The sequence below is a fragment of the Rattus norvegicus genome, chromosome 17, assembly GCF_021556685.1.
Source record: "Rattus norvegicus strain SHRSP/BbbUtx chromosome 17, alternate assembly SHRSP_T2T, whole genome shotgun sequence".
Classification (NCBI taxonomy): domain Eukaryota; kingdom Metazoa; phylum Chordata; class Mammalia; order Rodentia; family Muridae; genus Rattus; species Rattus norvegicus.
Genome location: NC_141550.1, coordinates 13,638,909 through 13,664,853, shown reverse-complemented (window position 1 = coordinate 13,664,853; position 25,945 = coordinate 13,638,909). Strand labels below are relative to the sequence as shown.

Sequence of the window (25,945 nt, the reverse complement as noted above, 5' to 3'; positions counted from 1 at the left end):
TGAATCCAAAATCACCATGTCACATAGTCACATCGAAAAGGAGACACGAGCTGCTGACTCTGGCCCAGTATGGACCCTGAACCACAACAGGCTTTCTAAACCCTCTACCTGTTCGTCTGACACCTCACCCTCACACACTACCCAGACTCTCTCGAATGGCTGCCAGCCCTGGTTAACTCGGCCTGGCATCTGGATGAGGGTTATCTTCCGTTAACAGCACAACACACTCTATCTATCTCAGGCAGCCCAAGCTCTGCCCTCATAAAACTATGCACTCAATCTTCTCCAATCAGTGGAGACACTATTGTCCATCACAGTCTTCAGTCCTTCCCAGCCCACAGCCTATGGCTGCATGTATGCATCTGAGGTTTCCTGGCAACCCTACCCTTACAGAATCCTCTCCCTGACTGACACACATGACTAACAGAATATGAGGGAGATAGCATGTGGTTTCCAGGGTAAGCCACAAAAGATATCACTACTTTGATGGCAAGGAGCCCCATGGGAGACTTCCTGTCTGAAGCCAATACCACTGGGGGTTGCCCTGTGAATGTTAGTCTAAGTGGCTCTTGGAGGACTGAAGAGATGGAGAGATGGCTGAGTAATTAAATGATTGCTGCTCTTTCAGATGACCCAAGTTCAATCCAGCACCCACACTCGGTGGTTTACAACCTCCTGGAATTCTAACTCTAAGGGATCTGTTTCCAGGAGATGCCCTTTTCTAGCTTCTATGGGTGCGCATGGGCACGCGCACTTGTGCACATATACACACATTCATACACATAATTAAAAATAAAAATAAAATGGATCTTCCAGCCTCAGGCAAGCTGACATCTAATAATTTCTCAAAGGACCCCAGACTAGAACCAAGCCAAGCCCTAATTCCCGGAAGGGATGCCATGTGACCTTACAATTCTACAATAGAAGCTTAAAGAGTTCTCCATGCTCCTTCTGTGAGCTACTTGACTCCTTGCTATGACCAAATATCTGTCAAAAAGCAACCTAAGAGAATAAGTGCTTCTTTGGGTTCACAGTTCAAGAAAATATAGCCCAGCATGGTAGGGAAGCCATGGTAACAGGAGCAGAAGGTAGCTGGTCACATTGCATCTACATTTGGGAAGCAAAGAGATAGGTGCTGGTGTCAGCTCACTTCTTCCTTTTTATTCAGTCTAGGGTGGTACCCATTCCTGAAAGGGTTCTACTTCTATTCATGGTGGGTCATTCTACCTCAGTAGATCCAGTCTAGAAACTGTCTCACAGACATGCTCAGAGGTACATTTCCATGGTGATTCTAAATTCTGTCAAGTCGGCCATTAAAATGACCCTCACACTGTGTGTTTGTTCTGAGGTGTGATGGAGTACAGTGATGTCACCCTAAATATCTACACTGCTTCCAATGTAGTTGTACCTCCTAAAAGAGCCCCTAGGACCATTGCAACATCTATTGGGGTTATGAGTTTCAGCTTTCTATCAAGCCTTGTCCTACTGTGACCAAAAGCAACTTAAGGGAGTATATAATTACTTTCTTGTTGCTATGATAAAACATGATAGCCAGGAAACATATAGGAGGGTTTTCAGGGTCTTACAGACCCAGAGCAACAGGAGATCATATAGTGGGAGGCATAGCAGCAAGAAAAAAGAACAGAAGCACGAAAAGGAAGCTTACATTTTCAAACACAAGCACAAAAGCAGAGAGAGCAAACTGGAGTTAGGGTGAGGTTACAATCTCTCAAAGCCTGCACTATACTTCCCAGTGATATACTTCCTAGCAAGACCACTTTTCCTAAACCTCCTCAAGCAGCCTAGGATGCTACCCTACTAGCTGGGGCCTCAGTGTTCAAATACCAGAGTCTACAGGGGACATTCTCATACAAACCAGCACTGATATAAATTACAATTCCAGGTTGTAATCTACCATTTCCAGGGGTTCAAAGCATGAACTCAAGTAACTTACATTGTATCCACAGCAACAGCAAAGAGAGATGAATGTATCCACTCTGCTTGCTTGCTAGGTTATTCTCATCTAGCTTTCTCTTATCCTATGTAGCTCAGGACCCCTATCTAAGGAATAGTGCTGTTCCCCATCCCTTATGAGATGGGTCTTCCTACATCAATTAACAATCAAGACAATCCCCAACAGACATTCTCCTGGGTGAGTGTGATCTAAATTACTCCTCAGTTGAAAACCAGGTATTCTAGATTGTGGCCAGTAGACATTTAGAAATAACCAGCAGATACCTGGACCAGTGGATCACTGTGTCTACAATATATATATTGTATATGGTTACAATGTTGCTCTCTTTAAACACACCAGAAGGTGTTGGATTCCATTACAGATGGTTGTGAGCCACCATGTGGTTGCTGGGAATTGAACTCAGGACCTCTGGAAGAGCAGTCAGTGCTCTTAACTGCTGAGCCATCTCTCCAGTCCCATGTCATCAATTCTTATATCCCCTTAGTTAATGATGTTAACATTCTTAAGTGTCTGTCTATTTTGGTGAAATATCTCCCATGCCTTTGTCTAGCTCCTGATTGGACTTTTATCCCTTTACCACTCTTTTCTGCTTATTTCTTATTATTTGTTATTTAACAGTTTATGAGTTTAAAACATTAACATTAGACGTCTTTTCACTCATGTAAAGGTCCCTGTAGAACAGTCTGTAAACTGATGCGATCCGATTTATCACTTTTTTCTTCTATAGACTTTACATTGGTATCAAGTTGAAGGACTCTTTGCCTGAACCTGAATCTCAAATATTTCCTCTCTTCTTTCAGTTTTATGATTCACATTTCTACCCAAGTCTATAGTTTTTTGAGTTAATTTCTGTGTGGGCAGGAAGTTCAGTTCAAAGCTTATGCTTTTAGTGTTTTTAGTTATAGATGTCCAGTTGCCGCTAGGACACTTATTGAAGATGTTCTTCTTCATCATTTGAATTGCTTTGATATCCTTATCAAAATCAACTGAGCTTTTTTCAGTACCTGATCACTCTGCATTTCTAGTCCCTGCCTTATCACAAATATAGCTTTAATTTTTCAGTTTTTAAATTATTTTGTATGTGTATGTGTGTGCATGCACATGTGTACCTATGAGCATACACAAGCTCCAAATTATATGTGTAGCTGTCAGAGAAAATTATCATATGGAGTCCAGGGATTGAACTCAGGTCATCAGGCTTGGTGGCAAGCACCTTTACCTGCTAAGCCATCTTGCCTGCCCTCTAGGTTTAGAATAGATCATAATATCACGTCCCATGTTGGGTGCCACTCATAAGTTTAGATTCTTTGAACCTATTTTTAATAAGGGTTCTCAAACTCTTTGATTCCCCTTTTAGCTCATCATCCAAAGGTGAGGGGGTGGTAAATAACTCAAGGGAATGTGAACCTATTTAGAAGTAGTTCCTTAAGCCAATTTCAATCTCAGTTGTCATGATACCAGCAGTCTAGTTCAGTAGTTCAGGATACCAAACATGAATCAGCAGCAGTAGCATGATCCAGCAGAAACCACCAGGCCTCCACCATATCCACACAAGTCATTGGGAGTGACCAGGACCAGTCAGGAAACCAGGAGAAGTCCTCAGCTGTGGCTCTCTCAACAAAGCAAAGATCAGTGAGAACAAAGGCTTGAGACCAACAAACCATTGCAAAGCTAACTATGTAAGCATGCCATTACTGTCCTATTTGTATTCTTTTCAAACATCACATGTCCTTCCACAGGTCTTGCAAAACACCATGTGAGTCGGCTTCACCACATGAGTCTGTGTCTCATGACGTATCCAGAACTTTCCACTTAAATATTATTCCTCCCACTTGATTCTTCATTTTAAGATGTCTTGGGTATTCTTGCATCTGTGGCTTCCAGATATATTTTGTAATATATGGGCAGTGTCTACACAAGTCCTTATAGGAGTTTTGATGTGGACTGCATTAAAACTACTGCCTAATTAAAAAAAAACCTTGAAAAACTTACTGTAATGAATCTTTTTTATGATTTATTTATTTATGTATATGAGTACACTGTTTTTGTCTTCAGACACACCAGAAGAGGGCATCAGATCCCATTACAGATGGTTGTGAGCCACCATGTGGTTGCTGGGAATTGAACTCAGGACCTCTGGAAGAGCGGTCAGTGTTCTTAACCACTGAGCCATCTCTCCAGCCCTGTAATGAATCTTAGACTTGCAACATGATATGTTTCTTCACTGATCTATCTTTTTATTTAGCTCATCAAATTTTAAAAATATTTATTTTCAATTATGTTGGGGGGTTGGTGTTTGAGGGTGCACACATGCAGGTACCCACTGAAGCCCAAAGAGAATACTGGATCCCTTGGAACTGCAGTTACAGGGTGATTGTGAGCCACCTAATGTCTGTTTAAGAATTGAACTCAGGTCTGTCTCTCCATCCCCTAGACTGTGTCTCAGCCTTACATATTTGTGTCTTCCTTCATTTACTCCATTAGCGTTAAAAATTCTCAACATGTATTACTCACATTTCAGTGGATTCAAGTCTAACTATTTCCTTTTCCTGGTGGATAGCAAGTGGTATGTGATCATTTCAATTTGCATGTGTCAGTTTTGGTCTTCAGAAGTTAGATCTGCTTTTGTGTACATATGGCTTGCCCCATAACCTTTCTGAACTAACTTATTTATTCTACAGAGTCTCTAGAATATTCTACTGATATACATATATATATGTATATATATATATATATATATATATATATATATATATATATATATATATATAATTGTTCAACCTCCATTCCTTTCTTTTTCTTGCTTTATCACAGTGGCTAAGACCTCCAGTGCTGTACTGAGTAAAAATGGTGAGAGCAGATACCAAGCCTTGTTTTCAACCTTGAGAGGAAAACATCCAATCTTCTCTCTTAAAGTCTGGTGTGAACTGCATACTCCTTGTGAATCTTATCAAATCAAAGATGCTCTCCCCAATGATCAGTTTGCTAAGTGCTCTTATAACTAATGGGTGTTACAATTAGAGAGTACCTTTTCTGTGTTCAATAGCATGATCTTATGATGTCGTCTTTTTCTTGTTGAGATGGCTGATTATATGGATTGATTTTCAAATCTTGAACAAGCCTTCAGTGCCTGGGATCAATCCCACCTGGCTGTGTTATAGAATTCTTTTCAAATGCCATAGACTTCAGTTGCCTATATTTTGTTGAAATTTTGGTATTCAACCCCACGACGTGGTTTTCTGTAGCTTTCCCTTTTATCTCTGTGTAATTGGTGCTTTTCTTCTCTTGTTTTATTCTCAGGGCACTCCTATTTCCATAAAAGAAGCCTACTGTAGATAGCACCATTTCTAGGCCAAACGGCCAAACGTCCTGAACTGCAAAGGGGAAGAGGTTTTGAACATTTTTGCTGTGTTTTCTATCTGCCAAACATAGATGAGCTGCTGAGCTCTAACTACAGTTGTGGGCATGGACAGCCGGGGTTTATAGGACACCTGCTGCACTATGCCCTGCTCCTCCTGTTCTACCTTACCTTGTGAAACCCTTTCAAATCAACTACCGGGATCCTAGTTAACTTTGTTAAACCCTTGCCCTAGGATTTATTTTACCATTACAGTGGGCTGGTTGCTTTGTTTGCTGGGTGGTGTCATTCCTCATTATGATGGCCCCTGCCCTTCTGTGTTACAGAAGGGAATGGTGGAAATTCACATTAGTGGAGTGGCTCCTATTAGGCAGTGAGGACTGAGGAAAGAATGCTGGAAATGAATTTATAGTGAGCTTTTTTTTTTTTTGTAAAGGAAAGTGTGACTTGAACCAAGGGTACTAGTTCATGCCCGTAATTCCACAGCACAGGAGGCTAAGGTAAGAGGATCTCAAGTCCCAGGCCAGTCTGAGCTATCTAGCAAGACCATTCTTAAAATAGGTGGGGAAGGGGAATCAATCACATTGGACATGAGGAGAGGCAATATGCTCAACACACATGTACAATTAATATACTGCTGTCTATTAATTTCCTCAGAGTTGAAGCATTCCATCCTGGGGAAAGTCTTGTTAAAACTCAAAAGTTGTAAAGGGAGGCTCATTAAGACTCAGGAAGCAAACAATTCAAAAGTCTCAGGAACTCACTGAAACCTATCATATTCACAAGGCCCATCCCTCCCCAAGGTTATAAAGCATTAAGGGCTGCTGAAGAAGGCGGAGACTCTACAGCATGTTCGGTTGCTGCATATCACATAAAGAACTCTAGGGTTCCAGATCTTATCAGTGTCTGCTCTCAGACTTTATCAGTATCAACCATGCTAGGAGTGGGCTTTCAATGACGCAGCTACCTTTAAGTCTTCCATGTTCCCAATAAACCTGATCACTGTCATGGTTTATATATGCTTGGCCCAGGGAGTGGCACTATTAGGAGGTGTGGCCTTGTTGGAGTAGGTGTGTCACTGTGGGCATGGGCTGAAGACCCTCCTCCTAGCTGCCTGGAAGTGATTATTCTCTTAGCAGCCTTCAGATGAAGATGGAGAACTCTCAGCTCTGCCTGCACCAGGCCTGCCTGGACACTGCCATGCTCCCACCTTGATGATAATGGACTGAACCTTTGAACCTGTAAGCCAGTCCCCAACTAAATGTTGTCCTTATAAGACTTGCCTTGGTCATGGTGTCTGTTCACAGCAGTAAAGCCCTAACTAAGACATTCACCAAGGCAGACTTTCGTGTTATCACTACTTTAGTCTGTCACTGGCTCCTTGTCTAAGCCAAGTAGACATTTGTTCATATCTTCCTAGGAATAATGTCACACAACATATACAAAATGAATTTTTTTAATCTGACTTTGAAAATTATATATAATTGCCCCTATAGATCATAACAGATCATGAAGAACCATTCTTGGAAAGAGAGCAGTGGTGTTTTAGAAAAGCTGAAGGCTTCCAGTCAATCAGGTTCAAGAACTAAAACCCAAAGTTATTCTTAAGTCAGGAAAAGTCTCTGGGCTAAAGATAGGTGCTGTGTTCAGTTTTCTCCAGAGAGGCTTCCTCTGGAAATGGAGAGGGAGTGTATCTGGGGGAAAGGGAAGAAAGTAGTGAAAAGGAGTGGAGAAAGGAAAAACTGTGGTTGGAAAGTATTGTATGAGAGAACAATCTAGTTTCAATTTAAATGTGTGTGTATTTAAATGTAAAAATAAAAGACAGATAAAGCCTCTCAAAGTATAATGTGTAGCAACACTGGCCAGAACTGCAACTCCACTGCAGCCTTCACTCTGGGCAAGTTTTAATTTATAGACCAGGACGCAAACAGATGAGAGAATCTCAGATAAGTGGGGACCCCGCCTGTGGACGGAGTGGTAGCTTCGAGAAGGCTAAGGGATAGCATGCCCTCTGCTTTCTGGGAGACTGTCACCGGTGAAGGAGCTCAGTTCTGCAGGCTCCAGAGGGTCAGCTGGGTAGCTGCATTTCCCGTGGGAAATGCAGGGCACAATAGACGGCAATGCACTGCCTCATCACTCAGTCAGGTTGCTTAGGGCCGTGGAAGGAGATCTAACAGAGCCATGCCACCCCCAGATCTCTTAGGCGAATCTCAAGTCTTCTCCGAGATCGCAAGGGAGAGCCAGCATTCAGATGACTGTAGTCACTCTGAAGTAGGAAGTCTTTCCATCCTGAAGGATCTCACCCTGCTTCTTCTGTCCCACAAACCCTCCATCTTACCACCTACTCAGAATTGTGTGTGTGTGTGTGTGTGTGTGTGTGTGCGCGCACACACACACACACACACACACACACTGGTGGCTCTGTTTTGGAAGGCTGTGGAGCCTTCAGAAGTGGAGCTTCTCTGGAGGAAGTACATCACGACGGGTGGACCTTGAGATTTTATAACCTGGCTCCTACCTCCCCTTCCTTCCTAACTACAGACCCGTTGTGACCAGCAAGCCAGCCTCCTGCCTGTTACTGCTAACATATCTTCCCTGTCTCCCCTGCCCCTCATCCTCAAACTGTGAGCCAAAATCAGCCTTCTCCCTTGAAGCTACTTTTTGTGAGGTATTTGGTCACAGCAAAGAGAAATGTGACTACCATGAGACCTTTCCTGATAACCCAGCTCACCGTAGACCTCTTACCGATAATTCACACCTGCTACAGCACGTCTTTTTCTTGCTAAAACTGGTGTGCTTGCCTTGTTCGACTGGATCGGAAGTATATGAAATACACTGATATGGTCCGCTTTGAGCATGGCGTTTAGAGCTCATCAACAAATCATGGATGAGTAAGCAGGTCGCATGAGGCCCCTGTCTTCCCTAGGGAGCAACTGGCAACTGCTTACCTGGGCATTTTTGTTGTTGTTGTTGTTGTTGTTGTTGTTGTTGTTGTTGTTGTTGTTGTATCTTAGAATTTAAAAGTTATAGGCCGTCTGCTACGTGACCGAAACCAAATACCAGTTACAGCCGGAGGAAGATGAAGAGCTTGGGTGAAGACCCCGTCAGACGTTTGAGCAGATAGTACCTCCCCGAAGAACTCAGCCAATGAGAAATTGTGGAGGCGGGGCAAGGAACTGAAGAACTGAGCCAATGAGGAATTGAAGGGGCGGAACAAGAAAATTAGGACTATAAAAACCACGGTCCTGAACCAGATTGGGCCTGCCAGCTTTGCCGTTTGTCTAGGCTACTGCCTAGCTTTGCAAGTTTGCAAAGTAAATTGCCTCACTTGCACTGTTCTGACTCTCTAGGACTCTTAATATAAAGTAGGGATAATTGTTTCCCACAATAAGCGCCATAGAAAATCACCCCGTGCTATTGTTACCACCTACCACATTCTCCATAGGACCAGGGGCATAATTGAGCTATCAAAAAAAAAAAAAAAAAAAAAAAAAAACCTGTTGATCCATTCACTCCGTTCCCCTTTTCTTGTCCGTGAATCCATGTGTTTTAATTAGAGGTGGAAGCACAGGGACGCGTTAGAGGGTTTAGCTTTCTGTTTGGGAAACACTCTGTCTGTGCAGCATTTTAACTTAATAATGGTCTCATGAGGCGCTCATTAAAGCCTGGTCACTTACTGAAACCCTCCTGTGGCGAGCTGCAAGGAAGAAGGGGAAGGGAATTCATGGGTCTGCTAATTATGCTTCCCAATGGAGCACCCCTACGAAGACATGGGGCAGGCGGTGGCACACAGCCTGACAGCTCAGAGAAGGAACCCTGATGAAGGAAGATCAAATAGAGTTCAAAGTGTGCTCTTTGGAGTTATCGTCATTTTTTAATAGTGTGTGTGTGTGTGTGTGTGTGTGTGTGTGTGTGTGCGCGCGTGTGCGCGTGTGTGTGCATGTGTGTGCATGTGTGTATGTATATATGTATGTGTGCATGTGTGTGTGTACACCTGCCATGTATGTGAGTGTAGTCTGTGTGTGTGCTATATACGCAAGTATGCGTGCAGATGACGGTATCTGTGTGATCCTGAAGGCCAGGATCTCACTTACCCTACTCTATGCGCATTTCCCTTAATTGCTTTGAGACAGGGTCCATCACAGAGCCTATGGTTAGGTCAGCAGTCAGCAAACCCAACAGCCCCCTATCTCCATGTCCAACAGCCGTGAAGTTACAAGTGCCCATGGCCATGCCCAGCCTTTTATATGAATTCTGGGTTTCAGACGTGGGCCCTCGTGTTCACACAGCAACCATCATAGGCAGCTGAGCCAATGTCCTGGCCCTTTGAGTTACTTCTTTTTTAAAGAAGTACTTGTTTGTTTGTTTAAGATTTTAGTTAGTTGTAGCCTGGGGATGGTCTCTGTCTGTGTGCCTCTGCATGTGTGTACATGCATGTAAAATAAGAATATTCATAACAACCTGTAAATACAGAGTGGAATATTAACGTCAGCCTCCCTATTCTCTCCGTGGCTTCTCTCCTCCTTCCAGCCCGCCCACCCCCATTCTAGTCTCCTCTTCCCTCAAACTTTTCTCTCGCCCATTCTTCCTTCTCGTCCAATGACAGGCCTCGTTCTGTCTTATACCTGCCTCGAGTGTATGACATCAACCTACATGTGGACGCCCATGGAGGCCAAGGAACATTATATCCCTTGGTGTTGAGGTTACAGAGTTGTGAGCCGCCCATTGTTGAGTTGTTTGTTGGGAATGAACTCAAGTGCTGTCTAAGAGCAGTATGCACTGAGTCAGAGCCATCTCTCCAGCCCCTGGAGTTCACTTCCTAATGCCCAAAAAAGCCCCTTCAGCAACCTCCCAACCAATCATCTTCCACTCCCACGGGCTACTGCAACCTGTCCTCCTGTCCTTCCGTATTACCCTTTGCCCAGGAGAGTCTCGGAAAGTGACAGATGTCACACGAAGTATGGATGGTCCCCTCCGAAACTCAGACTGGATGTCGTTTGATGATCACCCGATTAGGAGGTGTGGCAGGACATAAGGCAGAGCGCTCAGGAGTGGGCCAGAACCGAGTGCAATGACGAGAATATCCTCACCTTCACAGGACTGGCTAGATGGCAAGAGATTACAATACTCTGGAGGACGTCGGCATTGCCTGTGGCCTCTTTTGAACATGCACGCTTTGGCCGCTGCTTCCTACCACCCCAGCGTGGCCTCTCAAGTCTCCAGACTGTGAGCAAAGGTGAACTTTTATTTATAGATTACCCAGTCTCAGGAATTCAAAATAGAGACTACGGCAACTGGTTGACCCCCTTCCCTCTAATCCATGGCTTCCTGCGTCTCTTAACCAGAGCAGGCGTCTAGAACAAAATACTCCCCAGACTAGAGACCACTGTCTTAAGCAGCCAATGTGTGTTCCCCATCGCTACGTACGCCAGAAGCCCATGGTGAAGGTGTCAGTGGAGCCAATATCTGGTGTGGAAATAGCTGTGATATATGGTATAAAGAGATCCAACGAGCTTGCTGGGGTCCTTTCAGGAAGGCACCAGTGTCATTTACACAGTCATGACCTAATTTCCTCTGAAAGCCTCCGCCCCCTTATGCCTTTGCCCTAAGGGCTAAGATTTTCCACATAGGAAGTTTAGAGAACACAAACGCATAACCGTAGCTCACAGCCTCATGTCATGCATGCAAGAGTCCTCTCTAGATTACCATGTCCTGATATACGGGGGTTATTTGATTCATCATGGGTTTTCAAGGACCCTGGGCTAAGCACCCAGTACAATCTTCATATGGGCTGAAATAGCCATGGAAAATACGAGAATAAATAATGTTGTAGAGACCCAGACAAGGAGCTGCCACCTGCTGGCATGAGAGGCCAGAGAATGGAGGTTGTTTATTTGAGCTGAGTCTGGAAAGCTTAGAGGGTATCACTCACATTGGAACAAGATGAGGTGAAAGTTCTCCAAGGGAAGGAGCCTGAGTCAGCACAGAAGGATAATGGGAAAAGAGGTCGTTCTGTGCAGGTGGAGTTCTGGGAGGCGGAGGATAGGAGGTAAGGCTCCGGTTAAACTGAGCCAAACTGAGACGTTGTTCTCATATAAGGAATTCTAATTGAATTCTGTAACCAAGGGGAAAATAAAGAGCTTTTGTTTTAATTAGGGCGATGAGAAGGTAGGCAGGAATTTCAGAAAGATGAATGATGGTGTCGCATCAGCTGGAAGCGATTTTTTAAAACAGGCGTTTCACCTTATTAGACGCGGGGAGAAACATGGATGAAATTTAAGAGCCACTTCAGATCTGGTTCTTCAACTGGAAGCTAGGGAAATTCCCCTAACTGCTGAAAGTTTAGAGACTACTAAGTGGCCTCTTGCACAGGAATGCAGCCAGACTCATGGTGTAGGTTGGGACAAAACTGTGACCTTCATCTGATCACCGCAGACACAGCCCAGCAGCAGAAGTGAGAACGGGAAAGAATTTACTGCTGGTCGCTTAAATGTGCCAAGCACACGGGCAAATGCTTCCAAGAAAAGTAGAAATGTGGCTCCCACAGACCTTCTCTAAGACCATATTGCAATTAGAGCCATTAGGGCCCAACGTGGCTCAGTGGGTAAAGCGAGGATCTGAGTTTTCCAGCACACAAATAAACGACGCTGTGTGCCTGTAACACCGGCACTGGGGAAGCCGAGGCAGGAAGAGTATAGAGTTTGCTGGACATCCAGCCTAGCGGAAACAGTGAGTTACGGGTTAGAGGACCTTCTGAAGGTAAACACCAATAGAAGAAGATACCGGAAATCAACCTCTCTGGCCTCCACATTTACACCCCCCTCCTCCCCGTACGGGAACGAACAGAGAGAGAGACAGAGACAGAGACAGAGAGTGTCAGGCAGGACAGTGAGAGGAAACTTGCACTTTTTGCTTCAAGGATCTGGTTGCTGTGTACACTGAGAAACAATCACACTGTCCTCTATTAAGAAGAATGTCTCCCAAAGCAATTGCTCCCAAGTGCCAAAGCAATTGCTAGCCACGCCCTAAGCAATTGCTAGCCACGCCCCAAAGCAATTACTAGCCACTCCCAGGAGTGTTCTTGGTAACCAAGGCATGAATGAGGACAAAAGCCACGCAGAGAAAGAACATCTGAAGCTTCGTTAGGCAGAAATAACAGTCTTGCGCCCGAGCAGATGTCATGAGCTTCGAGAGGGAAGTGTCTGGGAATGACTCGGAAGTCTCTGATTTGGGAGTGATCTAGTAGTCCTGAGCTGGCACTGAAACTCTGGAACATTCATGGCGAGCTGCTGGTCTTCATTCCATGCTGGGAGATTAAGGACGCTGGGCTCTGATGTCAGTGAAGGGAGGTGGCAGCTGCAGCCACAGCCAGATAGATGAACTTGCAAACAGTGTAGGTGAACTGGCCAGTAGAAGCCTCCTTCTTCTACCCCTGCTATCTGACTGCTACCAAAAGGTGTCACCCCCATTTAGGGAAGAGGTCCCCATTTCAAATAACCTGATCAAGAACATTTCTCCCAAGAGTGCCCAACAGTTTATCTCTTAGTTGAGTCTAGATCCAGTCAAGTGGACTTTCAGACCCTCCTCCTAGCCATGTGGGAGCCATTTTCTCCTGTTTGCCTTCAGAACAAGATGTAGAACTCTCAGCTCCTCCTGTGCTATGCCTGCTTGGATGCTGCCATGTTTCCCACCTTGATGATAATGGGCTGATCCTCAGAACCTGTAAGCCAGCCTCAATTAAATGTTGTCCTTATAAGAGTTGCCTTGGTCACGGTATCTCTTCACAGCAATGCAAACCCTAACTAAGACACTGCCCCTTCCAATGCTAATGCTATGTATATAGACATCCAATCCTGGTTCTTGATGTGGGCTCTGGGGATTTGAACTCAGGTCTTTATGCCTGCACAGCAAGAACTCTTACCTATTGATCTACCTCCCCAGTCCCCTCACTCCATCGATTCTCTTATTCACATTCACATGCAACGGTTGGATTCTCTTCTGTTTCATTTTTGGATTGATTTTGAGTTGTCATCCCTTCCTACCCATCACTGTATTGCTCTGTCAATGTATAAATTAGTTTTCCAGTTCGATGGATACTTAAAAAGCTTTCATTCTAGGGGAGGCTGTGCTGGAGTTGGGGATAAGCTGGCAAATTAGAGCTGCTCCCTGCTTTTTCAGTGCCAAGCTGGGGAGGAGAGGGAATGCCAGGAACATACACTGGCCCCAGAAATGTGGAGTTCAAGAATGGTTCTCCTGGGGGATAGTGTGGAACAACCTGGAAGGTGGATGGGACATGTGTGCATAGGAGCTAGTGCATGGGAAGAGGTTAATAAAGGAGGAGGGGGAGGAAAAGAGGGTAGAAGAGAGAGTGTGTGGTATATCACATGGAAGGAGACAGAATCAGAACACGGGCTCATGGCTGTAGCATGTAGCACAGGGGTGGGCAAGGAGATAGAATTAGAACATTGGCTTCAGGGTTGTAGCATGTCAGAGCATGGCTCATGGCTGTAACATGTCAGAGCATGGGCTCATGGCTGTAACATGTCAGAGCGTGGTCTCATGACTGTAACATGTCAGAGCGTGGTCTCATGGCTGTGGCATGTCAGAGCATGTTCTCATGGCTGTAACATGTCAGAGTATGGTCTCATGGCTGCAACATGTCAGAACATGGTCTCATGGCTGTGGCATGTCATAACATGTTCTCATGGCTGTAACATGTCAGAGCATGGTCTCATGGCTGTGGCATGTCAGAGCATAGTCTCATGGCTATAACATGTCAGAACATGGCTCATGGCTATAACATGTCAGAACATGTTCTCATGGCTGTGGCATGTCATAATATGTTCTCATGGCTGTAACATGTCAGAACATGGTCTCATGACTATGGCATGTCAGAGCATGGTCTCATGGCTCTAACATGTCAGAACATGTTCTCATGGCTATGGCATGTCAGAGCATGTTCTCATGCTCTAACATGTCAGAGCATGGTCTCATGGCTATGGGATATAAAGCAGGAGTGGGTTAATGGGGTTTCAGATCTTTTAACAAAAGGAAAAACACTGGAGCCTTTCCAAAAGACAAGTAAGGCCTAGTACTGTAAAGTCTGATTGGGATGGCCTACCTTAAACCTGGGTCACAGCCTATATAATGACATGGAAAAAGGGAGTACTTGCTCTTTACCTGCTCACCCTCCCTCTCACTGGCAAGTCCATCCCTCCACTGGCATTGGAGCATGCTCCCTCAGGATTCCTGTGCATGCTGAAGACCAACTAAGACATCCAGCCTCGTGGATTGAGCAACTACTGAATTCTTAGAATTTCTGTGGGGAGACAGTCACTGCTGGAATAGTCAGACCACAGCCTGTAAGCCACTTTAATAAATCCATTCATGTGTGTGTCTGTCTGTCTTTCTGTAGCCATATATATATGTATATATCATATATTTCTATATATGTATGTACATATGGATTTTTTGATCTATCAGTTCAATTTTTCTAAATATCTCTTAACTACTAATACACTGGACAAAAGCCCATGCATGACTCAGGAGCTCATAGGCCCTAGCAGGGAACCCACTACTATTGTTCTGCTAAATGGCCACACTGTCAAACTCCCTTGTAAATATTTGTTTACACCCATAGAGTAGCATTGCTCCTGCCCTGGCCAGAGAAACTTCTCTTTATACTGCCCAGCAGTTGTAAACTGACAACACCCATAACTAGTTAAAGTTTTGAGAATAGGTGACTGTCAAGTTCTTGGCCCTATGTGGGACATCTGTATTGCTCCATCCAAGGCCCAGGTAATGTGGGAAGAAATCTTATTAAAGCCAGAAGATGGGGAGCAGTGTTTCCAAGGCTGTCCTCTGGATGTAACGTGGTCACTGAGCACATGACCTCACAGCAGCCATGGGGCTGTTCGCTAGACGGGGTCATCAGCACTCCATCCTGATTACAGAAGGGCTCAGGAAGCCCCAACCCTCCCAGGGGATGCAGGACGACTAACCGTTAATCTTGCTGGAAGAGTCATTTTCTTCACGGGTGTAGCCACTCTTACACTGCCTTTGCTCAAGTGACCCCCATCCATAAGCAAAAACAATTCCACTAGGTGGCCATATTGGAATTCCTTTTTTCCCCTCCTACCTGAGTTAATAGGTCACTGTGCTCGTTACAGGAAGTGTGACTTCATCGAGAAGAACCACAGCTCCACTCTTCGGACAGAGCTGCCAGCTGCTTCTCATACAGAGAAACCCTTAATCGAAACAGTCCTTCCACCTCAGACACCAGCTGGGACCCCCATCGCCGGCCTTAGGCGTCGGGCAGAGTAGCCACCGGTTGCTTCTCTCCTACAGGTGGGCATGGACAGTTGGACGGTAACAGACGTCTCAGAATTCGGGCTCCGTGCCCACATCCAACTCGTTCCACTTTATGATTGTGCTTGCTTTCATTGGGTCAAAAAACACCTGTCAAAAAACTTTATTGAACATTTCATAAGAAGCGCTGTGTGTGTGTGTGTGTGTGTGTGTGTGTGTGTGTGTGTGTGTGTGTGTGTGTTAGTAAATGTGCTTGTGTGTTTGCAGGAGCACAGGACGATGTATGTGTGGAGACCAGAGCTCAACCTTGGGTGTCCTTTTTCAGGCACCATCTAGTCTCCTTTCTCCTTTCTGTTGTTTGTTGTTTGTTTTCATTTGCTGCCCTGGAAATCACCAAGAAGGCTAAACTGTCTGGCCAGCAAGCCTCAGGGATCCAGTGCTTCCCTAACCCTGGAGAGGACAAGCACATGCCACCATGCCTGGCTTTTTTAGAGGGTTCCGGGTCACACTACGGTCTTCGTATTTGCAACAAGAGCTATGTTGCTAACGGAGCCATCTCCACAAGAGCAAATCTTAAAACAAGCAAACTGCATCTATAAAGTATTGGTGTTTATGAATATTTGCAAATTAGAAGGGAAAGACCATGGGGTTTCCATCTTATGTCACACACCCTGACATAGAAGCATGCCTCTCTCCTGGGTGCCTGGGGTGACCTGTCCCACTAACACGTGTGATGCCATGCGTTCTGCTGCTACACTTGATGCCACTCACGTGGCGATGCCAGGCAGGCATGCAGGCTGCTCCCAGTGTCAATAGCCATCAGAGCCTCGAAACTTTCAGGAACCAAGGACTCAGACCTGGGAACAGTGGGCTGGGAAGACAGCACTGTTGGCAAAGGCCTGGGCATGTAAACGTGAGGAGCAGAGATCAATGCCCCAGCATCTGCGTAGAACGAGGGTACGACAGTATGCACCTGCAATTCTACCATTGTGGAGGTGGAGTCAGCAGAATTCCTGGGGCTTCCTGCAGAGTGGCAGAATTGGCAAGCCCCAAGTTCACCGAGAAATCCTGTCTTAAAAATTAAGGGGGAATGCAATTGAGGAAACTCCCTGACATTAACTTCTAGCAGACACTCACGCACTCGGGCGCGCACACCCCTCTAGTCACAGTTCTATGCATGTTAGTCAGATTTCCCTTACTGTGATAAAATACCCAAGAGGTCTTTTAAAGACTTTAAAGGTCTGCTCGACGGTCTCAGAGGCCTCCATAAGTGGTCACTCAGGCCCATCGGTGTGAATGTATGGTGAGGCAATGCATTACAGTTAGTTTGATTTTTAATATTTTTTTTTCTTTAACGGGCATTTTGTGTTTGGGCTGTTGGCAGTGGAAATCGTTAATATTTGCGAAGTACAAAGCAGTAATATTAAAGTTGTTTTCTGCAGGTGCCTCTAGACTGACTGTCAAACAATCACAGGATGAGAGCAGATGGAGTTTCTCAGAATGACCCCAGCAGAGAGCATGGCAGACCTGAGGCCAGGTGAAGGCCAAGTTCCAGGGACTTTGAAAAGCTGAGGCAAAATAAACTTCACACTTGGGACAAGGGCTGGGATGATGCCCAGATAGTGAAATGCTTGTTCACAAACATCTGAGTTTGACCCAGCTCATACCTTAAAATAAAAACTAGGTAAGGTGGCATAGACCCGTAATCTCTGAGGCTAGGGAGACAGAGTCAGGCAGATCCTGAGGCTACTGGCTGGCCACTCTAGCTGCATCAGTGATCTCTAGAGTCAGTTAAAGCCCCTATCTCAAAAAATAAAGTGGAGAGAAACTGAGGGAAACACCTCACATGGATGTGGACACACACACTCACACACAAACACACACAAATACACATATACGCTTACTCATATATAAACACATATATTCACACACACACATACACTCACACATACATACACAAATACACATATACACTCATATTTGCACACGTATGCACATACACACACAAATACACATATACGTTCACTCATATATACACACATATACTCACACATACACCTACATACACTCACATACACAAATATACATATGCACTCATATTTGCACATGTATACTCACACATACACACACACACACACACACACACACACACACACAAGCTTTGGACTGGATACTTTGCTTCTCTACCTCCTCAAAAGACAGAAGGGAATGAAGGCTCTGTGGTACAGGTTTCCTCTTTGGAACAAGAACACATTTCATCAGATGCCCTAGTGTGGCTTCACATCTGAAGTTCTCAGCACTAGAACAAAGAGTTATTTAAACTTTTTTTCTCAGAACACCTTGACTTTGAGGGGTTTCCGATGTGTTAACATGGCTACTGGGTGATCAGGAACCCAGCTCTTGTGGGTACTACAAGGCCCTTTCCCAAACTGTCTCCTTAAAATGCCTTTTCTGCAGACTCGAGGTTTATGGCCAGTTTCTCATACGACCTGAAAATCACAGCTACAAATCCAGATCTCACTGTCTGGCGAACCCTGGAATAGCACAGTGCATCCCTAAAACCGGAATCCTAGGATCCATGTATCCATGGACCTGACAAGCTGCTGCTATCAACTCAGCCATTTTGAACCTGATCTCCGGAAGACGCACCAGCCGCAAGTCGGGAAGGTATGAGCTCCCAGAGAATAGCAGCAGCCATCTCCTGTGGTGACAGGAGGGTCAAGAGGCACCCAACATACCTTCGCTGACTCCCCTAACGGGGTATGAAGACACACTGTGGCCCCAACTATGGGAAGTCAGATTTCCATTCTTCACACACTGCTAGAGGTCAAGTGATCCACAGGAGATGTCCCCTCAACTCCAGCTAGGTTAACACTGTTCATAATTGTTTGAAAACTCAGAAGTGAACATGCAGGAAAGGCTCTCATGAGATAAGGTAGGCACAGGTGAACGTGCTTCACAGGGCTTCTTGTCAATGCTGTTGCTTTAGGGGTGGGGATGGTGAAGGGAAATCAAAGTAGCACAAAATTACTTGGCTTTGCCACTACAGGAAAGCAATGATTACCACAAGCACACTGGAAGGCACGTACAATTCACACATACACAAATGTCAACCATCCTTGCATGCATGCAATTAACCATACTCCATGGTTATTGTCTATCCTAGAGTAAAGTCATCACACACACACACACACACACACACACACACACACACACACACGGTCCATATATATGCTAGAGTATAGTCACACATACAAACATGCATACATACATACATACATGATCAGTATACATGCTAAGAGTACAGTCACACATACATACATATAAGATCAATCAATATACATACATGCTAGAGTATAGTCACACATACATACATACATACATACATATATACATACATGATCAGTATACATGCTAAGAGTACAGTCACACATATCCATGGTGAGCATCCATTCTAGTGCATACACTGTGGTCAGCATCCTCCCACGCAATAGCCGATTCCTGTTCAGAGTCTCCTACCTGAATGATACTCTCTATCCAGCAAGTACCAGAGGTTGTATGTGGTAACATGTTTTGTGTGCACACCTGGCCATTTCTTTCAGCCTTATATATTCACACCTCTCAGTCGTATATTCATAATGATCCCATTATGAATTAAATGATTCCACACTTTCCTCATCCATTTTCATGAGTGTACTAGCCCCTCCTGTTCCTGCTCATCTCTACCGTGCTTTTCCACCCAGCTGGCACTGGCGGCAACCTTGGCACAGCACTCTTCTACCCAGGCGAGTGCACTTCTGAAGGTGCAGTGCCTGTCACAGGCCCATCTTTCCAATTAGGTTAAGTAGAAGCCTCCCAATCGTGACTCCAGCATTTCTATCAGTCCAGCCTCCTGGTTACAGCTTCCAAAGCAGGACAGTGTGGTCAGGAGAAATGAACTGACCATTCGAGCGCAGAGTGAGCTTCCCTGCCTCTTACCAGCCAGCCCAGACTCTGATACATGATAACCCATGCTGAGGCTACAATTCAACACACCTCGTGAGATGGTGACTGCTCTGTCACCAGGGCGCTGCTTAAAGGTTGCTTATCATTCAGCCTTTCAAACACAGGCGTCTGTGGAAAGGTAAACCCGGATGCACAGGCAGGTCTGTTTCATGCAGGACAAAGTGATAGCTTATCATTCAGGGTGACTTGTTTCTTAAGCATGAATGTAAGCAAGACATGCTAGATAATTGGGTATTTCTAGAAATGCGGCTTTTGAATGAGAATGAAGACTTTCCCAATCCAAAATATCATTGGTTTTTCACCGATTGGTTGCAGGGATGGAAGGGAGCATATGTGTGAGTATGCGATACGTGATGTGTTGCACAGGTGAAAACTCTGTGTGTGTGTCTGTGTGTGTGTGTGTCTGTGTGTGTGTGAGTATGTGTGTGTGTGTGAGAGAGAGAGAGAGAGAGAGAGAGAGAGGGAATATATGTATATCTATGTAGTGTGAGGGTTGTATGTTTGTGACATGTGCTATATCTGTATATTTATAATGTGTGGCATTTGTGTATATCTATGCAGTGTGGTGTATGTGGTATGCGCTATCTATGTATTATACAGTGTGTAACATACATATATATGCAATGAAAGGCACATATATATGAGATGTAAACTTTGCATCTGTGTATAGTATATGACATGTGTGTATATCTATAAGTATGATAGTGTGTATGTATATGATATGTAGTATATATATATGTATGTGTATGATATGTGCATATCTTTATACAATGTGTGTATAAAAGTACATATGTAACACAGTGTGTGGTGTGTAAGTGTGGTATGTGGCATTTGTGTATATCTATGATTGTGTGTACAATGTACAGATGTTTACATATATGAAGCATGGTATGTTTGTGTGGTGATCAGTTATAACAACATGTATGTTTGTAAGTATGTAGGGTATGGAGTTGTACTCTCATGTGTGGTGTAGTATGTGTGAGTGTGGTTTGAGTATATCTCTAGACAGTTTGTGTGTGTGTGTGTGTGTGTGTGTGTGTGTGTGTGTGTGTGTAGGATGTAAGGTATATATGTATGGAAAATGTGTGGTGTATGCATATGTATGTACCTTTGCAGTGGGGTATGAGGCATAGGTATGTGGCGAGTGTATTCATTTAATAAATCAACACTTACGTCACACAAGAGAGGACACGTTTTTCCAGACCAAATTAAGAACTTAACATGTCATGAGAATTTCTAAAGCTATCGTTCAAATGTTTTAGGCACTATTTGCATGCAAGCTACATATTACAGGGTAGTCAAACAACTTTCAGAGAAAACATCAACCTTTAAAGTTCAACTCATCTAGAACCAAAACAAAAGCCCAATTAATTTCACTATCTAAGGCATCATGGATGTACTTACAAGGACTTGGCAATGACTATTTTGGATAAACTTTACTCATGGTTACTAAAAAATAAAGCTGGAAGAAAAAGATGTCGTTATAGATGAGTCAAATCAAAATTTAAGAATAAATTTTGGAATAAATCTAGTTTTTAAAAGCCACCCATAAAGATAAATAGAAGATTAATGAATAAAACAGATGACTCACAAACTCCAGATGCCACTAGATTCATAAATCAGAGAAAAATTATTTTAAAAGCATTATTTAAATTTAAAAAAAAAAGACTTTGCTCTGGAAGAAAACCAGTCCCAACACACCAGGAAATAACTCCCTCCTTTTCCTCTTCTAGCCTGGGGAAGTCAGTGGTAGAATTCTAACTGAGCATGTGTGTGGCTCTGGGGTCAATTCCCAATAATAAAATCTCCATGGGTAGCCTGTCATTTTCACCCCAGGAAAGGGTGATGCCACAAACTGATCAGAGGGGTCGGCAACATCCATGAGCTTCCCAGTCTGCCAGCTCCCTGGGTGGCAACCACAGGGTGCACAGCTCTGTGCAAGGACTTCAAGCCTTTCTCCTCAGTTCAATCTTCTTATTTGGGGCCTGCCCTAAATGTGGTCACTTCTCAGCACATCAACCCCTCTCAGCCTTTTAAAATGTGATTCTAAAGAGCCCTTCTTGTGGGGAGCAGGTTGGAGCCAAAGGCTATCCTGATGCAGACCACGGTCTCACAGCCCACAATCATAGTCTCAGCCTCCACCATTCAGTTCCCAAACCAGATTTTAGACCTGCTTATCCACAACTGTTCTTCCTTGCTGGGCTCAGACCAGCTTTCCCTCCTAAAGTTTCCCTGACTGGAACTAAGAAAGAGAAGGAGGAGCTGCCCGAAAGATCCACATGACAGCCACACTTGCGATACAGATGGGCAGCCTCAGAACCACACTCCTTTATCTCCAGTTATCTCCAGGTGACCCTTATATCCACATAGAAAGCAAGCTTTAGATTGATATGTAAGGACACAGTTCATGGCTCTTAATTGTTAGGGTTTCTGTTCTGTTTACCCAGGGCATGGCTTATTGTTCATTCTCTTAATTAAGCAAGTGTCTGGAATACTTAGAGGGGTAAAGTAGTGTTGCCACCAAGACCTAGCTGACACAGTCTAAAGCTGAGCCCTCCAGGGTGCATAAGCCCCACCCTCACGGAACAGCAGGCTCAGGTTGCCGCTAAGTTGGCAGAGTGCTTATCCAGGATGTTGGAAGTCCCAGGTATGATCCCCAGCACCAGGAGATCTCCATGGGCCAGACAGGGCTGTGCACACCTGCGATCTCCATGCAGAGGTGGAGACAGGCGTATCCAAAGTTCAAGGTTGTCATTGGCTGTACAGTAAGTTCAAAGCCAGCCTGGGATACTAAGACCCTGTCTGAGCATGTTGGGGGAGGGGTGTGCTTTTTTTTTTTTTTTTTAATGGAAAGAAAGGGGTAAACCAACAGCAGGCTCAGAGGTGGCAGAAAATATGGCTTAGATGTGCAGTGTGAGCTTGGAATCCTGCTGGTCGGGAACTTTTTTTAGTTTTCAGTTTTTCATCCGTCTTCAGTGTCCGCAGCTGCCCCAGAAATGGTTCGTTTTGTAAACAATCAAAACCACAAAATCCACAATCCCTCCCAAGTAGATGAATTTGAAGTATCTGAGTTATCACTCCCGGATTCGACATCCAGTTGCCACCTATCAGTAAGTATTTCTCATAGATCGTGTGTGATGATGCAGTGTAGGAGTTTTCCAGAAAACTAGAAAATATCCGGGGTTTTCTTTAACTTAGAAAAAGAAGTGTATAGAAAAGAATTGAGCCCTTTCACAAAGGCTAAACCTTCAGGTTTTAGAACCGAGCTCCAGGTTTAAGATGCAGGCTTTTGAAGGTTCCAGAAGGATCCTTCATTCATCAGTGACACCATCAGAGAAACACTAAAGTAAGAGCGTTTTAGTTTTGTGGGTTTTTTTTTTTTTCAATAAAGCAAGTCGGTTTTGAACTCGACATGTCCATGTGGGAAATCTGCTCACGTGTACCAACAGAGGACCACGTGATTAGTTGAAGGAGACATGCACACAAGGACTGCAATTGTCCTTCGGTGTCTAGCTTCCTTTCTGTGTGATCTCGAGCTTCTCTGGAGATGTGGGGACCACCTGTGGGTTTATGTTCATGGGAGCATAAACATTCACAGCTTCTGACAAACAGCCAGGCCAACAGCGACTGGGTCACTATAGTGGGTGTCACTAGCGACTGGTACCTGCCCCTCTGTGTGTAAGTGCCTCTGAGGGACTGCTGTACCCTCTTCCTGGGGACCCAAATACCCTCTGGGTAGACCCAGTCAGCTTTCTGGCCCTGCATATATGGCCACTGACATTGGGATAGCTCAAAACTGTCCCCACAGAGAGATCCCAGGTTAAGAAGGCTGTCTATCTTCCTATGTTGGCCGTGTGGCCTCATCTCACCAGGGCAAAGCCTTCATTAAAGTGATTTTTCTCCCTAAAATTCAAATTTGTCTGGCTGAATCTTCAAACTCCAGATTCACTGACCTACTGTTTGACCACAGGTACAGCTGACACCAAGCCAAATGGTTCTTTTAAAGTATGAGTTTGAGAAATGTCCCTCATTTTGAAAGCAACCCTCTGTTTTCTACCGAATACATACCAGCATCTTGACCCAGCTCTATTTACCTATTTTTAAACGCTTAGCGAAAGCAAGCAGAAGATGCGATTACGAGAGTACCAGAGGTAAAGACTGTATTCCAGTCAAGGTTTAACCCTGAGGTTGTCGGGGGTTAGGTTTTGTTTGCTCACTTGCTTGGCTTTGCTCTTTGGGCCTGGGACATATAATTTAAATGAGCAGTATCCATCCATTCCTGAGACAAACTCAACAGAATGTGTGTGTTTTGCGCTGATTTCTGTACCCCTTGTGAGAGTACAGCAAGAGTAGATGGGATTTGCGCACGGTAGCTGAGAGGACCAACTAAAGGCAGACTGGAGAAGGGGAGCTCCTTGGCCACGTCCCTTACATGTGTTTTATACAGTCAAGGATGATGGACGTTCCTTAGGGAATTTAGTTCCAAGCTACCAAGATACTGAATTTTTGTCTGAAGACATGTCCTATGGAAGTTTTAAATTGGATCTGAAACTACTGCTTACAGACCAGACAATTGTCCCACGGGTTTGTTAACACGGGTGCCTGAGGGAGCTTCTGTTACAACAGAAAAGCAGTGTCCTGAGTGAGTGGGAGCACGATGAAACGAATCCCTGGACACTCTCCTGGCCCTCATCTGGGCCAAGCATGGCTGCGGCTGTGGCTGCTGCAGCTGGTCTGGCTGAGGGAAATGGGCGCTTGGCAGACAGGCTGAGCTGTGCTGAGTACCTCACAGGCCATGGCATACTTGAGAACCGCAGTGATTCTGTCAATTACGTTGGGGATATTATTATTATTATTATTACTATTACTATTATTATTATTATTGTTGTGTTTCGAGAAAAACTCCTTTCCATCAGGTGGGTCCAAGAGCCACAACCTCATTCCCTCTTAGTCCTTTAGCAGATAAGGCTTATGTCACCCTGGAAATGGTCTCAGATGCTCCTCCACTGTTGTAAACCATAACAGTTCAGAACCAAAGAAAATATTTCTGGGTAAGATGCTAGAACCCATCTTAACAAGGAAGCAAGGCAGTGTCTGCCCTGCCCTCTAGAAGCTGGGCGTTCTTGCTCTGGAGGGGAGCTACGGCCCACCCTGCCACCAGGGGAGGACACAGAAGTTGTGACACTAGGACACACATTGCTCATCCTTCACTGGGGAGAAGCCTGCCTGCCAGGTCTGACAAGTGTACCTCTAGTAGGGCCAGGCCACGATCTCAGGGATAGATCCCTAGGGAGGGAGGAACAGTAGCCGGACATCCGAAGAAGCCAGGTGGCCAAAGCGTGCTTCACCAACGGTGCCCTGGGGAAAGCAGGCTCCATGCAAGATGACCAAACAGTTCAACCTTTCCCCCACACTGAGCATTTGTAATTCACTCCTTGCCCTGTCAAGAAAGAGGATGGCTAAGGAGGGCGCATTTCCTCCCATTCAACTGTCGTCTGTGGTCCCTGCACCCTGGGGTTTCAGAGAAGGACATCTGTCCCCAGTCGCCCCGACTGCCCCCTCCCCACCGCACCCCGTCCCCAAGACCTCCGCCTAGCTGTGTGCTCGGGTTACCCACCTTGACCACATAGGTGACTCCCGACCCCAGCACCTGGTCGCTGGCGTGCGGCGCGCCCCGCGGGGGCCTGGGCAACGGCTCGTCGCTGGCCCGGCTCTTCCTGGTGGCGCTCATGCTGGCGGCCGGGGCACGGGACCCGGGGGTCGCGCTGCCACCGTCCGGGGCCGCCAGGCTGGGCGCGCTGCAGCTGCCCGAGAGCCGCGCTCCTGCCCGCTCCCGGGCGGCCGACGACAGGCCACGCAGGCCGGAGCTGGAGAGTTTCAAGTGGGACACCTTGTGGAGCAGGTGGCCCAGGCTGCCGGGCCCATCGTCCGGCGCCTTGCGCAGCGCCTCGCCCGACACCAGGTAGGGGCTCGCCGCGGGCTCCGCCGAGACCTTGCCGCCGCTGCCGCTCACCGACAGGCTGTGGAGAAGGTCATCGACCGATGTCACCGAGTCATTCCTGAAGCGGTTGTACTTGGTGCGTGGAAGCATGCCCCTCCGTGGGCTCGCCGCATCCACCCGGGCGCTGCTGCTGCCGGCCCCGGCGCGGACTGCCGCGCATAGCACACGAGCCGCGGTGCCCCGAGCGGGACTAGGAGCCCGGGTCCCAGGACAGCCTTTTCGGAGAGGGACAGCCGAGGCCGACGATCGAGCCCTTTCACCGTTACAAGGCAGCAGAGCAGCAGCCACGCAGCGCGGG

At 45.6% G+C, this 25,945-nt stretch overlaps 1 protein-coding gene across 1 annotated transcript in view; it reads right to left on the bottom strand.

Moving 5' to 3' along the window:
• Shc3 (SHC adaptor protein 3) overlaps positions 1-25,737 on the bottom strand; it is a 120,765-nt gene extending 95,028 nt beyond the window's left edge. Inside the window, 1 exon segment of the mRNA NM_001105743.1 lies at positions 25,264-25,737. Coding sequence (NP_001099213.1) covers positions 25,264-25,737 — 474 coding nt within the window.
• Positions 25,738-25,945: the final 208 nt, after the last annotated feature.